Source organism: Oncorhynchus mykiss, chromosome 26 (assembly GCF_057628025.1).
Source record: "Oncorhynchus mykiss isolate SJ-2025 chromosome 26, ASM5762802v1, whole genome shotgun sequence".
NCBI lineage: Eukaryota > Metazoa > Chordata > Actinopteri > Salmoniformes > Salmonidae > Oncorhynchus > Oncorhynchus mykiss.
This window is the reverse complement of record NC_143047.1, coordinates 6,192,291-6,208,926: the sequence shown is the minus strand read 5'-3', so window position 1 is coordinate 6,208,926 and position 16,636 is coordinate 6,192,291. Positions and strand designations below refer to the sequence as shown.

The window sequence follows — 16,636 nt, the reverse complement described above, 5'->3', positions numbered from 1 at the left end:
ATTACGCATATTCATTGTAAATGATGGAAATTAAGATACACAAGATATTTGAATATATATATTTTTCCGTAAGAGCTATATATAAACCAAATTGAGGTGAGAGCAATGGAAATATTTTTAGCTGTTAATCTGCTTCTGTTCTGCGGGTGGCACTGTGTGCTCTTTTCGAAGGATGGGTCCTGGCTTATCAGGGGCCTAGAGATCCGGGGGGGCGGGGGTGGTCTGCCGGGTGGAGTAGTGGAGAACAATTGGAGGGTTACTTAGTAGCAATGCAAATATCATGGTACAGCTATATGGCCACTCAATCACTATGGTACTTTTTAATACATTGAATATATATATATATATATATATATATATATATATATATATATATATATATATATATATATTTAACCTTTATTTAACTAAGCAAGTCAGTTAAGAACAAATTCTTATTTACAATGACGGCCAAACCCGGATAACGCTAGGCCAATTGTGCGCCGCCCTATGGGACTCCCAATCACGGCCAGATGTGATGCAGCCAGGATTCGAACCAGGGACTGCAGTGACGCCTCTTGCACTGCCTCTTGCACTGAGATGTGTATACTACAAGTGTACACAAAAAGTGTTGATGATGAATAGATTTGAAACTTGTATCTCATTATGGTGAAATAAGTAGGGCCAGTTAGAATTGTAATGGCTTAGCAGATAATAAGAAAAGAAGAACAATATTTACCAGGCTCAAAGAGAGGGAATATAAACTCATTCAACATTTTAGATGAAGTTGAGTGGAAAATGGACTGGGGAGGGTGAAATACAGTTGTACGTTTACATACACTTATGTTAGAGTCATTAACATTTGTTTTTCAACTACTCCACAAATGTATTGTTAACAAACTAGAGTTTTGGCAAGTCGGTTAGGACATCTACTTTGTGCAGGACACAAGTAATCTTTCCAACAATTGTTTACAGACAGATTATTTCACTTATAACTCACTGTATCACAATTCCAGTGGGTCATAAGTTTACATACACTATGTTGAATGTGCCTTTAAACAGCTTGGAAAATTACATAAAATTATGTCATGACTTTATAAGCTTCTGATAGGCTGATTGAAATTTGAGTCAATTGGAGGTGTAACTGTGGATGTATTTCAAGGTCTACCTTTAAACTCAGTGCCTCTTTGCTTGACATCGTGGGAAAATCAAAAGAAATCAGCCAAGACCTCAGAAAAAAAATTGTAGGCCTGGTTCTACCTTGGGAGCAGTGAAACAAGTCCTATATCGACATAACCTGAAAGGCTGCTCAGCAAGGAAGAAGCCGCTGCTCCAAAACCTCCATAAAAAAGCCAGACTTCGGTTTGCAACTGCACATGGGGGCAGAGATTGTACTTTTTGGAGAAACATCCTCTGGTCTGATGAAACAAAAATAGAACTGTTTGGCCATAATGACCATTGTTATGTTTGGAGGAAAAAGAGGGAGGCTTGCGAGCCGAAGAACACCATCCCAACCGTGAAGCACGGGGGTGGCAGCATCATGTTGTGGGGATGCTTTGCTGCAGGAGGGACTGGTGCATTTCACAAAATAGATGGCATCGTGAGAAGGAAATTATGTGGATATATTGAAGCAACATCTCAAGACAGTCACGAAGTTAAAGCTTGGTCAAAATGGGTCTTCCAAATTTGTGGCATTTGTGGCAAAATGGCTTAAGGACAACAAAATCAAGGTATTGGAGTGGCCATCACAAAACCCTGACCTCAATCCTACAGAAAATTTGTGGGCAAGAACTGAAAAAACGTGTGCGAGCAAGGAGGCTTACATACCTGACTCAGTTACACCAGCACTGTCAGGAGGAATCGACCAAAACTTATTGTGGGAAGCTTGTGGAAGGCTACCCGAAAAGTTTGACCCAAGTTAAACAATTAAAAGGCAATGCTACCAAATACTAAACGTCTGGCCCACCGGGAATGTGATAAATAAATCATTCTCTCTGCTATTATTCTGACATTTCACATTCTTAAAATAAACTGGTGATCCCAACTGACCTAAGACAGGGAATTTTTACTAGGATTAAATGTTGTTGTGAAAAACTGAGTTTAAATGTAGTTGGCTAAGGTGTATGTAAACTTCCGACTTCAACTGTATACTTCTCCCATGGGCAAAGAAACTCAGAAGGGGTGATGATATTAATTAACAGTTATTTTGATACTGTCCAAACAGCAAGGTAGAGGGATGATCTAAAATATGTTATTGGACCATCAACAGATATGGCTCAAATAATGATGATCCATGCTTCTTTGTAAATACTGTATATAAACTCGGCAAAAAAATAAACATCCTCTGACTGTTAACTGCATTTATTTTCAGCAAACTTAACATGTGTAAATATGTGAATGAACATAACAAGATCCAACAACTGAGACATAAACTGAACAAGTTCCACAGACATGTGACTAACAGAAATGGAATAATATGTCCCTGAACAAACAGGGGGTGGGGGGGGTCAAAATCCAAAGTAACAGTCAGTATCTGGTGTGGCCACCAGCTGCTTTTAGTACTGCAGTGCATCTCCTCCTCATGGACTGAACCAAATTTGCCAGTACTTGCTGTGAGATGTTACACCACTCTTCCACCAAGGCACCTGCAAGTTCCCAGACATTTCTGGGGGGAATGGCCCTAGCCCTCACACTCCGATCCAACCGGTCCCAGACGTGCTCAATGGGATTGAGATCCGGGCTCTTCGCTGACCATGGCAGAACACTGACATTCCTGTCTTGCAGGAAATCACGCACACAACGAGCAGTATGGCTGGTGGTGGCATTGTCATGCTGGAGGGTCATGTCAGGAGGAGCCTGCAAGAAGGGTACCACTTGAGGGAGGAGCATGTCTTCCCTGAAACGCACAGCGTTGAGGTTGCCTGCAATGACAACAAGCTCAGTCCGATGATGCTGTGACACACTGATGGAGGGATTGTGCGTTCCTGGTGTAACTCTGGCAGTTGTTGTTGCCATCCGGTACCTGTCCCGCAGGTGTGATGTTCAGATGTACCAATCCTGTGCAGGTGTTGTTACACGTGGTCTGCCACTGCGAGGACAATCAGCTGTCCGTCCTGTCTCCCTGTAGCGCTGTCTTAGGCATCTCATAGTACGGACATTGCAATTTATTGCCCTGGCCACATCTGCAGTCCTCATGCCTCCTTGCAGCATGCCTAAGGCACGTTCACACAGATAAGCAGGGACCCTGGGCATCTTTCTTTTGATGTTTTTCAGAGTCAGTATAAAGGCCTCTTTAGTGTAAGCTGTTCGTGTCTTAACGACCGTTCCACAGGTGCATGTTCATTAATTGTTCATGGTTCATTGAACAGGCATGAGAAACAGTGTTTAAACACTTTGCAATAAAGGTCTATATAGTTATTTGGATTTTTACAAATTATCTTTGAAAGACAGGGTCCTGAAAAAGGGCGTTTCATTTTTTGCTGAGTTTATAATAAATGAACACCCCTGCATACAATACAAGACTCTATTATTATGGTGGGAGATTATAATACTGTTTTAAATACCTCAATGGACCGTAAAGGAAATCACATGACAAAATATCACCCTCATGCTCTTCAGGATGTCATGAATGTCATGAATACATTGGAACTAGTGAATATATGGAGTCTTAAATATCCTAGTGATATATATTTGGCGGAGGCTCAATCAAGCTAGTCGTCTTGACTTCTTTCTTATGTCATTCTCGTTGGCACCAAAAGTGGAAAAAAGTGTTGATAGGGGATAGAATGCTGTCGGATCATCAGATAATTGGCATATACATTACCCTTACTGAATTTCCATGTGGGCGAAGATATTGGAAATTCAATCATAGCCTATTGGATAATAACTTGTTTTTAACTAGAGGATGCATTTTTAACTGCATTTTTTAAAACATAACATAGGTACAGCATATCCGCTTATTGTATGGGACACATTTAAATGTGGCGTTAGAGGCCATGCAATTCAGTACTCATGTCACGCCCTGACCTTAGTTATCTTTGTTTTCTTTATTAATTTGGTTAGGTCAGGGTGTGACGAGGGTGGTATGTATGTTTCACTTTTCTAGTTTTTTTTGTATATCCATGGGGTTGTGGTTTGTCTAGGTAGATGTAGGTCTATGGTGGCCTGAATTGGTTCCCAATCAGAGGCAGCTGTTTATCGTTGTCTCTGATTGGGGATCCTATTTAGGTTGCCATTTTTCCATTTTGGTTTTGTGGGTTATTGTCTATGTGGCAGCACTTGGCAGCACTTGGTTTGTCATAACGGTTTGTTAGTTTGTTTAGTGGTCTTCGTTTAAATAAAGAAGAATGTATTCTTATCACGCTGTGCCTTGGTCTCATCATTACGACGAACATGACAACTCATCTCTAAAACAAAAGCAATTTAAGTCAAAGGAGTCCATACTAACAAAGGACATAGAAGGTCTAACAGAACAGATAGATAGCAATAAAAATGGTACCATATAAGCATAAGTTGGAGGAAAAACAAAAAAAAATGGAGGAACTTATTCAAGAAAGTTAAAGTGGAATATATTTTATTAATAAAGCAAACTGGATGGAATATGTGGAAAAATGCACTAAATTATTTTTAAATCTTCAACATAGAAATGCTACCAGAAGTAATTGACTGAAACTTCTTACAAATGATGGAGTTACCCATGATTCACCTAATTATATTTTGAAAGAGGAAGCAAAGTACTTTAAGCGTATGTTTTGGTTTCAGTCTCCTCCATCTCCTCTAACCGAAGCTAATTGTATGGATTGTTTCCTATTAATACTGTAACATTAACAGCCGTACAGAAAGACTTGTGATGGTGAAATGAAAGAGGAGGAACTTCTTGATGCAATTAAAGCCTTTAAGGCTGGGAAAACTCCAGGGCTGGATGGCAGTTGAGGTAAACCAAACCTTTGTTGATATATTCAGAAGACCATTATTAGCATGTTTTAATCACTCCTATATAAATTGTAGATTATCAGACACTCACCAAGAATGTCTGATTTCATTATTACTGAAACAGGATACAAGTGGGAAATATAAAGATCCAGTCCGTTTAAAAAAATTGGAGGCCCCTTACACTTCAGTGTTGTGGTGCAAAAAGTCTAGCAAAATGTATAGCGCATAGAATTGAAAAGGAATTGTCAGACGTTATTCACTCTAATTAGACAGGTTGTTTACATGGATGATACAGTACATTGGAGATAATATAAGGCAAGTACTGGAAACAATAGAACACTCACACAATTTGGAAACCAGGCTATTTATAGCGGACTTTGAAAATGATTTTGATAAAGTACGACTAGAGTTTATATACACTGCTCCAAAAAGTAAAGGGAACACTTAAACAACACAATGTAACGCCAAGTCAATCACACTTCTGTGAAATCAAACTGTCCACTTAGGAAGCAACACTGATTGACAATACATTTCACATGCTGTTGTGCAAATGGAATAGACAACAGGTGGAAATGATAGGCAGTTAGCAAGATACCCCAAATAAAGGAGTGGTTCTGCAGGTGGTGACCACAGACCACTTCTCAGTTCCTATGCTTCCTGGCTCATGTTTTGGTCACTTTTGAATGCTGCCGGTGCTTTCACTCTAGTGGTAGCATGAGACGGAATCTACAACCCACACAAGTGGCTCAGGTAGTGCAGCTCATCCAGGATGGCACATCAATGCGAGCTGTGGCAAGAAGGTTTGCTGTGTCTGTCAATGTAGTGTCTAGAGCATGGAGGCGCTACCAGGAGACAGGCCAGTACATCAGGAGATGTGGAGGAGGCCGTAGGAGGGCAACAACCCAGCAGCAGGCCCGCCATCTCCGCCTTTGTGCAAGGAGGAGCAGGAGGAGCACTGCCAGAGCCCTGCAAAATTACCTCCAGCAGGCCACAAATGTGCATGTGTCTGCTCAAACGGTCAGAAACAGACTCCATGGGGGTGGTATGAGGGCCCGACGTCCACAGGTGGGGGTTGTGCTTACAGCCCAACACCGTGCAGGATGTTTGGCATTTGCCAGAAAACACTAAGATTGGCAAATTCGCCACTGGCGCCCTGTGCTCTTCACAGATGAAAGCAGGTTCACACTGAGCACATGTGACAGACGTGACAGAGTCTGGAGACGCCATGGAGAACGTTCTGCTGCCTGCAACATCCTCCAGCATGACCGGTTTGGCGGTGGGTCAGTCATGGTGTGGGGTGGCATTTCTTTGGGTGGCTGCACAGCCTTCCATGTGCTCGCCAGAGGTAAACTGACTGCCATTAGGTACCGAGATGAGATCCTCAGACCCCTTGTGAGACCCCTTGTTGGCCCTGGGTTCCTCAGACCCCTTGTTGGCCCTGGGTTCCTCCTAATGCAAGACAATGCTAGACCTCATGTGGCTGGAGTGTGTCAGCAGTTCCTGCAAGAGGAAGGCATTGATGCTATGGACTGGCCCGCCCGTTCCCCAGACCTGGATCCAATTGAGCACATCTGGGACATCATGTCCCGCTCCATCCACCAACGCCACGTTGCACCACAGACTGTCCAGGAGTTGGCGGATGCTTTAGTCCAGGTGAGATCTCTCAGGAGACCATCCGCCACCTCATCAGGAGCATGCCCAGGCGTTGTAGGGAGGTCATACAGGCACGTGGAGGCCACACACACTACAGAGCCTCGTTTTGACTTGTTTTAAGGACATTACATCAAAGTTGGATCAGCCTGTAGTGTGGTTTTCCACTTTCATTTTGAGTGTGACTCCAAATCCAGACCTCCATGGGTTGATAAATTTGATTTCCATTGATAATTTTTGTGTGATTTTGTTGTCAGCACATTCAACTATGTAAAGAAAAAAGTATTTAATAAGAATATTTCATTCATTCAGATCTAGGATGTGTTATTTTAGTGTTCCCTTTATTTTTTTGAGCAGTGTATAAATGCCTGGACCATTTACATTTTGGAGAATCTCTTATAAAATGGGTTAAAATGATGTATAAAAAATATTTACCAAATAAACTAAAGTAAATAATTAGAAAAAGTAACACAATAATATAACAATAACGAGTCTATATCAGGGGGTACTGGTTCCGAATGTGCAGGGGGGGTGGGGGTACAGGTTAGTTGAGGTAATTTGTAAATGTAGGTAGGATTAAAGTGACTATAAATAGATAATAAACAGTGAGTAGCAGCAGTGTACATAACAAATGGAGGGGAGGGAGGGAGCAGTCAATGTAAATAGTCCAGTGGACATTTGATTAATTATTCAGCAGTCTTATGGTTTGGGGGTAGAAGCTATTAAGGAGCCTTTTGGTCCTAGACTTGGCGCTCCGGTCCCACTTGCCATTCGGTAGCAGAGAAAACAGTTTATGACTTGGGTGACTGGAGTCTCTGACAATTTTGTGGGCTTTCCTTTGACTCCGCCTATTATATACAGTGCCTTGCGAAAGTATTCGGCCCCCTTGAACTTTGCGACCTTTTGCCACATTTCAGGCTTCAAACAGTGTTGACAGGCAACGTTGTCGTAATTGGCTTCAGCGGGTATAGGCCTTTTACACATGGCACTTCTCCTCAAATGAAAAAATACTAGGCTACCGTACATTTTATTGTATGTGTGAGGCACGTTGTCAATAAGCAAGATATAGCCTGGGCCTACCATTTCATATGGCGCTACAGGACTGAATCATTTTAATTTGGAGGAGCAGGTCTTTGTTAACCGGACAAGTGGTGCTCTTTGGAAATGGGGATGGAACCAACCGACTAGAGGAGTTTATGCACTGCAGGTAGGCAGTGAATTGTGAATAATGCAAAAACACGACTGCACAAAAAGCCTCACGAGTAGACCATTTTAGAAACATTTTATGGATTGGCTACTTGGCTAATGCATGGCTAAGATAAGAAAGACACCAGACACATGGCTATTGAACCAGCTGTCGTTATAGTAGGGTAATGTACAATAGCCTGCATAGATTGAAAGGGGATGCTCCCAAACTTGATCTTTTAATATAGCTTTGGTTATTAAGATTTTCTAAATATGAGGTTTACGGGGGCAAAAAAAAGGACATCTCTCTTGTTCCATGTTCATATGAACACTGTGCGTCAGGGCTGGATAAGCTGTACATCTGCTGTGAAAATACATGCCATAACCAACTGTTACGGCTAAGACCAGCTTTTGGTTGGTTTTAATGGTCCAACGCAGCCGTTTTTATCTCCATATCAAACCATTTCTGGGTAACAATTAAGAACCTCACTGTGGTGGTTTTCAATTCAAATGGTCAAAAATAAATAAGAATAGCCTCTTAGCGAAGAGGAAGAATTTATTAAGCAATAACTTTGCTAGGACTGTCTGGGAGTGGTCTGAGTGGGGAGGGGAAAACTGGAAACTAGCTTTTATTGGCCGAATGGTTTGGAACTCTTTCTTTTTGGTTTATTCACTAATTTAACACTAGGCAGGCCAAAACTCCATCCCACCAAAACAGGCTGATATTTCCGGTCGTCTTTTCAAACAGCTCTTACACTAAATTATTAGTATTATTCCAACCTCAGTGTGGAAATATATACAGTGCCTTGTGAAAGTATTCGGCCCCCTTGAACTTTGCGACCTTTTGCCACATTTCAGGCTTCAAACATAAAGATATAAAACTGTATTTTTTTTGTGAAGAATCAACAAGTGGGACACAATCATGAGGTGGAACGACATTTATTGGATATTTCAAACTTTTTTAACAAATCAAAAACTGAAAAATTGGGCGTGCAAAATTATTCAGCCCCCTTAAGTACACTGTATTAGGCCCATCTTTTGGAACTTTGGTTTTCCTAGATATGGCTACTATATTATGATCACTACATCCAATAGCTTTGTATACTGCTTTAAAGTAAATTTCTACAGCATTAGTAAAGATGTGATCAATAAATGTTGATGATTTCAATCCTGTGCTGTTTGTAACTACCCTGGTAGGTTGACTGATAACCTGAGCCAGGTTGCAGGCACTGGTTATAGTTTTAAGCTTTTTCTTGAGTGGGTAGCTTGATGATAGCCAGTCAATAATGAAATCTCCCAGAAAATATATCTCTCTGTTGATATCACATACAATATCAAGTATTTCACACATATTATCCAGATACTGACTTTTAGAGCTTGGTGATCTATAGCAGCACAATAATGGGCTTTACGTGATGCATTTTACTTTAGCAGTATTTAACCTGAGAGACTCTAAGCTTTACAGGAATGTGGTTCTGAATATAGACTGCAACACCACCCCCATTGGCATTTCTGTCTTTTCTGTAGATGTTATAACCATGTATTGCTACCACTGTATCATCAAAGTTACTATCTAAGTGAGTTTGGAGATCAGATCAGTCAGAATATGAACGTCATCTGTTACTAGCAAGTTATTGATTTCAGGAACCTTGTTTCTGAGGCTACATATGTTAATGTGGCTATTCTTAGCACTTTTATAGGATACTTGATTGTTTTTATTGCTTTATTGGGAAGCTTATCAGAAGTAGACATGCTCATGTTATTTATATTTGAGCTGATAGTGCAGGGTGAGCTGCACACAGTGAACTTCCTACTAGGGCACACCTCCTCAGTACTAACAGCATAACTCTAGTTCATAGGCACATGATTACTGCATACAATATCTGTAGGATCAACGGAGGCATTCAGGGCAGTTAGGGGGACATGAAGTAAGTTACTTACATTTGCTGCAGCATTATGACAACTCAGCGACACAGTGGTAGCGATTGAGCTGGTATTGGGTCTTTGATAAGTCATTGTCTCAATGCAGCCTTGAAATGCATGGACAGAGTCCAGGAGCCAAGATTATTTTTTTTATAGTCCCGTACTCCTTCAAACATTCAGAGTGGCATGCCAGAGTGGCATCCTGCTTTCTCCTAGAAGAGAAAGAAAAAGTAAACGAGCGTGGATTCCCCAGTAGCTTGTCTAGTTTCGGTACTAGTTTGCTAAGAGTAGGTAATTCTCTCCTGTCGTCCTCCGCAAGCAAACAGTTGCTACATTGAAAGGATGGGTGGTCCACATTGTCCCTTAAAAAATTGTCCGACTGGCCGGTATTCTGATGGTGTTGTTGATTGCAGAAACAGTCATGGGTCCACCAGGCCAGACCTAGGTACACTGCCGTTCAAATGTTTGGGGTCACTTAGAAATGTCCTTGTTTTCCATGAAAACATACATGAAATTAGATGCAAGATGAATAGGAAATATAGTCAAGACGTTGACAAGGGTTATAAATAATGATTTTTAATTAAATAATAATTGTGTCCTTCAAACTTTGCTTTCGTCAAATAATCCTTCATTTGCAGCAATTACATTTGGCATTCTAGTTGTCAATTTGTTGAGGTAATCTGAAGATATTTCACCCAATGCTTCCCGAAGCACCTCCCACAAGTTGGATTGGCTTGATGGGCACTTCTTACCATTCGGTCAAGCTGCTCCCACAACAGCTCAGTAGGGTTGAGATCCGGTGACTGTGCTGGCCACTCCATTCTAGACAGAATACCAGCCGACTTCTTCTTCCCTAAATAGTTATTGCATAGTTTGGAGCTGTGCTTTGGGTCATTGTCCTGTTGTTGGAGGAAATTGGCTCCAATTAAACGCCGTCCACAGGGTATGGCATGGCGTTGCAAAATGGAGTGAGAGCCTTCCTTCTTTATGATCCCTTTTACCCTGTACAAATCTCCCACTTTACCGCCACCAAAGCACCCCAGACATCACATTGCCTCCACCATGCTTGACAGATGGCGTCAAGCAATCCTCCAGCATCTTTTCATTTTTTCTGCATCTCACGAATGTTCTTCTTTGTGATCCGAACACCTGAAACTTAGATTTGTCTGTCCATAACACTTTTTTTCCAATCTTCCTCTGTCCAGTGTCTGTGTTATTTTGCCCATATGTCTTTTTATTGGCCAGTCTGAAATATGGCTTTTTCTTTGCAACTCTGCCTAGAAGGCCAGCATCCCGGAGTCGCCTCTTCACTGTTGACGTTGAGACTGATGTTTTGCGGGTACTATTTAATGAAGCTGCCAGTGAGGCATCTGTTTCTCAAACTAGACACGTGTACGTGTCCTCTTGTTCAGTTGTGCACCGGGGCCTCCCACTTCTCTTTCTATTCTGGTTAGTGCGGAGTTTGCGCTGTTCTGTGAAGCGTTGTACGAGATCTTCAGTTTCTTGGCAATTTCTCAGAAAAAGAATAGATTCACGAGTTTCAGAAGATATTTATTTCTGGCCATTTTGAGTCTATAATCGAACCCACAAACAATGATGCTCCAGATACTTAACTAGTCTAATTAGCCTTTTAAAATTATGAACTTGGATTAGCTAACGCAACGTGCCATTGGAACAAAGGAGTGATGGTTGCTGATAATGGGCCTCTGTGCGCCTATGTAGATATTCCATAAAAAATCTGCCGTTTCCAGCTACAATAGTAATTTTACAACATTAGCAATGTCTACACTGTATTTCTGAGCAATTTGATGTTGTATTTCTCGACAAAAAAAACGTGTTTTTCTTTTAAAAACAAGGACATTTCTAAGTGACGCCAAACTTTTGAACGGTAGTGTATGCATGGACGAACATTACGAAGTCCAAGCATGTTCTCTGACCATGTGTCTCTCTCTCCCTTTCTCTCTCTCACTTTCCACACATTCCTTCTCATCTCCCTTTCACTGCTTAACTATATCCATCTCCCCCTTTCCTCTCTCTGCGTTCTCCACCACAAATGACATCCGCCAGGACCTATTTTTTAGCCCTCACTTTCTCACACTTTTTAGCCCTCACTTTCCCACACTTGACACCATTTGCAGTCTACCCTCAGGGAGCCATCGCTGTGATCGTTCATCTGTGGTGGCATGGTTTGGTTTCTGTGGTTTCTGTAGGCTGAATGTATCGACCCTCTCTCTCTTTGCCCGCAACTTGCTTTCTGATTGTTTTCTATGCTTTCTAATAGTTAGCCACATCTATGTAGTCCATTGACTAGTCCTGAGAGAAAATTATCCTCCGCCCCTTGGGCAATATCTGCACCACAATGTACATATGGCAATGGTATTTTCTGTTCTAATGGCCGCGATTTAACACAGCATAGATAGACACAATGCATCCATTTGTATCATCTTTGAGACAGGCAGAGCGATGTGATGCGCTTGTACTAAAATCAAATGCATTGTTCTCTAGAGAACAGCATGTGTTGTGTTTTTCCCAGTGGCCCAAAGTCTGACTTGAATTAACTATTTAAAAGCAACAGGCCAACTTACTGCATGTTTTCCCTTGGCTGTGTGCTGTTTCTGATTTGTCTGTGTGTTATTCCAGGGCAGACAGGAGGGGGTGGTGATTGACTCCTGGGAGGATGCAGACTACAGTATTTACAGAGTCACCGACCGTTTCGGATTTCTGCAGTAAGTCAAACTGGGTTTGTGTGTACAGTATTGTACACATTACTTGACTGGCAGAATCTGACTGATGTTGTCCACCCCCCCCCCCCCCCCCCCCCCCCCACACAGTGACAAGGAGCTGCCAACCCCTAGTGCACATGAGGAGAAGGTAAGAAGAGGAAATGTAACATATGCATCAAAAGGGTCAAAGAGACACACTACAGTTTCTGTTATGCGGTATATTGAAGCCACTAACTAACCTTTCAAGTGTGACCTCTAACATATAGAGGTGTAATGTTCCTTGTGCAGCTGTTGTGTGTGTGTGTGTGTGTGTGTGTCAATGCTTAGTGCGTGCACTGTGTATGTGTATTAGCCAATCCATGCCGCCCTCCCGCTAACTTAGGGCCACATCCATCTAAGGCGAAGCCGATCCTTAGGCATCTCACTCACTCCTGGAATGGGAGCTACGCTTCCTCTCGCCATAGAACCGGTCATGTGGTCGTGATTGATTCAATTAATACCATATTTAACCTTGGGCAGAATTGGATAAACTCTCCTCAATTTTAAATGTCAATGCAGTACAAACCAGCACATGCCCAATCATAGCAGTGGGGTCAGGACACCAGGTTCTCAAGTCAAGTGATATTTTATATGATCCCACAAAGGGAGTTAATTTGGTTGTAGTTTTAGAAGAAACATTGTAAGTACTGTGTTTATTACTGTACTATACTGAATAGCGTAAATGCGCCTTATTCATGTACATGTGTTTTCATCTTGCATACATAACATTTCACCTAGTTTACAATGTGTTTTCTGTTTCGCCCTGACAGAAAAATAACCTGGAAATTGAAAGGGTGGAGAAATGGCTGAAGATGGTGAAGAAATGGGATAAATACAGGAACAGTGACAGGGTGAGAATCTCTCTCACACACACAGACACAGACACACTCCACATCCTTTCCATGTGTTTATAAATGTTTATATTAGCCTGAAATGCTCACTCAACATTTACACTCCTGCCTCAACCCCCCCATTTGTTCATCCCCTGACTCCCCCTGTCTAACCCCTGTCTCCCCTGTGTGTACCACTGCTCTCCCCTCAGATGGTAAAGCGTGTGTATAAGGGTATCCCGCTGCAGCTGAGAGGCCAGGCCTGGGCCCTGATGCTGGATGTGGAGAAGGTGAAGAATGAGAACCAGGGGAAGTATGAGGTAAGCGAGTACCCAGTATCTAACACGCACGCACACACGCACGCATGCACGCACGTACACATACACACACTGTTGGTTCATCAAGCATCTACTCTAAACAGTGGGATTTGATACCGTGCTCCAACCAGCACGTTGCAGTCTAAAGCCAGTGGTCACTCAGGACCACTAAACCATGTTGTTATGATTTGAAGGCGACTGCTACTTCAGGTCTCAGGAAAGTGATGTCATTGTGCTAGGCTACGCTATCAGTAACCAGGTTCACTACATGGGCAGAGTTCATGAAAAAAAAAACTTTTCAACATTACTGAATACCCTATACCTGTGATTGTCTTCAGAAATGTCTTCACACCCCTTGACATTTTCCACATTTTGTCCTGTTACAGAGTGGGATTAAAATGTATTTAATTGTCATTTTTTGTCAACGATGTACACAAAATTCTCTGTAATGTCAAAGTATTTACGGAACATAAAACACTGAGATATTTTGATTAGATACGTAACTATTCAGCCCCCTGATCAATACATCTTAGTATCACGTTTGGCAGTGATTACAGCTGTAAGTCTTTCTGGGCAAGTCTCTGTATAATATTTGCCCATTCATTATTTATTTTTTTATTCTTCAAGCTCTGTCAGGTTGGTTGTTGATCATTGGTGTACAGTACAGCTATTTTGAAGTCTTGCCATGGATTTTCAAGACGATTTAAGTCAAAACGGTAACTAGGCCACTCGGGAACATTCAATGTTGTCTTGGTAAGTATCTCCAGTGTATATTTGGCCTTGCGATTTAGGTTATTGTCGTGCTCAAAAGGTGGATTTGTCTGCCATCGTCTGTTGAAAAGCAGACTGAACCAGGTTTTCCTCTAGGGCTTTGCCTGTGCTTAGCTCTATTCCTTTTATTTTTTTATCCAAAACAACAAAATCCCTAGCCCTTGCCAATGACAAGCATACCCATAACATGATGCAGCTACCGCCATGCTTGGAAATATGAAGAGTGGTACTCAGCGATGTGTTGTGTTGGATTGCCCCAAACATAATGCTTTGTATTCAGGAACAAAAGTGACTTTCTTTGCCATATTGTTTGCAGTATTACTTTAGTGTTTATCTTTCCTCAGTTTTATCCTATCACAGCCATTTTAACTCTGTAACTGGTTGAAAATCACTATTGGCCTCATGGTGAAATCCCTGAGTGGTTTCCTTCCTCTCCGTCATCTTGGTAGTGACTGGGTGTATTGCTACACCATACAAAGTGTAATGAATCATTTCAACATGTTCAAAGGGAAATTCAATGGCTGCTTCTTTTTGCTTTACCCATCTACCCGTAGGTGCCTTTCTTTGCAAGGCATTGGAAAACATCCCTGGTCACTGTGGTTGAGTCTGTGTTTGAAATTCCCTGCTCGACTGAGATAATTGTATGTGTAGGGTACAAAGGTGGGGTAGTCATGAAAAAAGAATGACACACACCATTAATGCACATAGAGTTAGTCCATGCAACATATTATCTGGCTGGTTAAGCTAATCTTTAGTCCTGAAGTTATTTAGGCTTGACAAAGGTGTTGAATACTTATTGACTCAAGACATTTCAGCTTTTTCTTTTTTTATAAATGTGTAAAAAAAATCTATAAAATCTTAATTCCACTTTGACATTATGGGGAATTGTGTGTCGATCATTGACACAAAATACAAATGTAACCCATTTAGCTGTAACACAGCAGAATGTGGGAAAAGTCCAGGGTTGTTCATACTTTCTGATGGCAGTTAGACAGCACATGAACATACATAGAAGTGTGCTAATCTTCCCCCACATATTGCAGCCTGAAGCCAGCATGCTGAACAAAAAACATTGTAATGTTATACACCAAGACCATTTCATGTTTATAGGACCATCATTTTTCACAACTACCCCCAATCCCATCCACCCCTTGCTACATTCAGCAGGATTAATTATAGTGACTGGCAGGTGTCTTCATTGACATTTTCAACATGTCCCTGAGTCTGTAATACCAACATGTTTCTAGCAGACCAGCATAGTCCCTGTGCCCAAGAACATGAAGGCAACCTGCCTGAATGACTACAGACCCGTAGCACTCATGTCCGTAGCCATGAAGTGCTTTGAAAGGCTGGTCATGGCTCACATCAACACCATTATCCCAGAAACCCTAGACACACTCCAATTTGCATACCGCCCCAACAGATCCACAGATGATGCGATCTCTATTGCACTCTACACTGCCCTTTCCCACCTAGACAAAAGGAACACCTATGTGAGAATGCTATTCATTGACTACAGCTCAGCGTTCAACACCCTCAAAGCTCATCACTAAGCTAAGGATCCTGGGACTAAACACCTCCCTCTGCAACTGGATCCTGGACTTCCTGACGGGCCGCCCCCAGGTGGTGAGGGTAGGTAGCAACACATCTGCTACGCTGATCCTCAACACTGGAGCCCCTCAGGGGTGCGTGCTCAGTTCACCTGCGACTGCATGGCCATGCACGACTCCAACACCATCATTAAGTTTGCAGACAACAGTGGTAGGCCTGATTACCGACAATGATCAGTCAGCCTATAGAGAGGAGGTCAGAGACCTGGCCGGGTGGTGCCAGGATAACAACCTATACCTCAACGTATCCAAGACTAAGGAGATGATTGTGGACTACAGGAAAAGGAGGACCGAACATTCATCGACAGGGCTGTAGTGGAGCAGGTTGAGAGCTTCAAGTTCCTTGGTGTCCACATCACCGACAAACTAGAATGGTCCAAACACACCAAGACAGTCATGAAGAGGGTACGACAAAGCCTATTCCCCCTCAGGAAACTAAAAAGATTTGTCATGGTTGCATCACTGCCTGGTATGGCTATTGCTCGGCCTCCAACCGCAAGGCGCTACAGAGGGTAGTGCTTCCGGCCCAGTACATAAGCTGCCTGCCATCCAGGACCTCTATACCAGGCGTTGTCAGAGGAAGGCCCTAGTCATAGACTGTTCTCTCTACTACCGCATGGCAAGCAGTACCGGAGTGCCAAGTCAAGGACAAAAAGGCTTCTCAACAGTTTTTACCC

At 42.2% G+C, this 16,636-nt stretch overlaps 1 protein-coding gene across 3 annotated transcripts in view; it reads left to right on the top strand.

Annotated features, from left to right (window-relative positions):
* The window catches only part of LOC110506281 (USP6 N-terminal-like protein), a 40,297-nt gene that overhangs the window by 8,432 nt on the left and 15,229 nt on the right, over positions 1–16,636 (top strand). For all 3 annotated transcript variants that reach the window (XM_036963885.2, XM_036963886.2, XM_090221748.1), the window contains 4 exons: positions 12,310–12,395; positions 12,501–12,540; positions 13,202–13,282; positions 13,474–13,581. In XM_036963885.2, the coding sequence (XP_036819780.2) occupies positions 12,310–12,395; positions 12,501–12,540; positions 13,202–13,282; positions 13,474–13,581 (315 nt within the window). The remainder of the gene's footprint in view (positions 1–12,309; positions 12,396–12,500; positions 12,541–13,201; positions 13,283–13,473; positions 13,582–16,636) is intronic.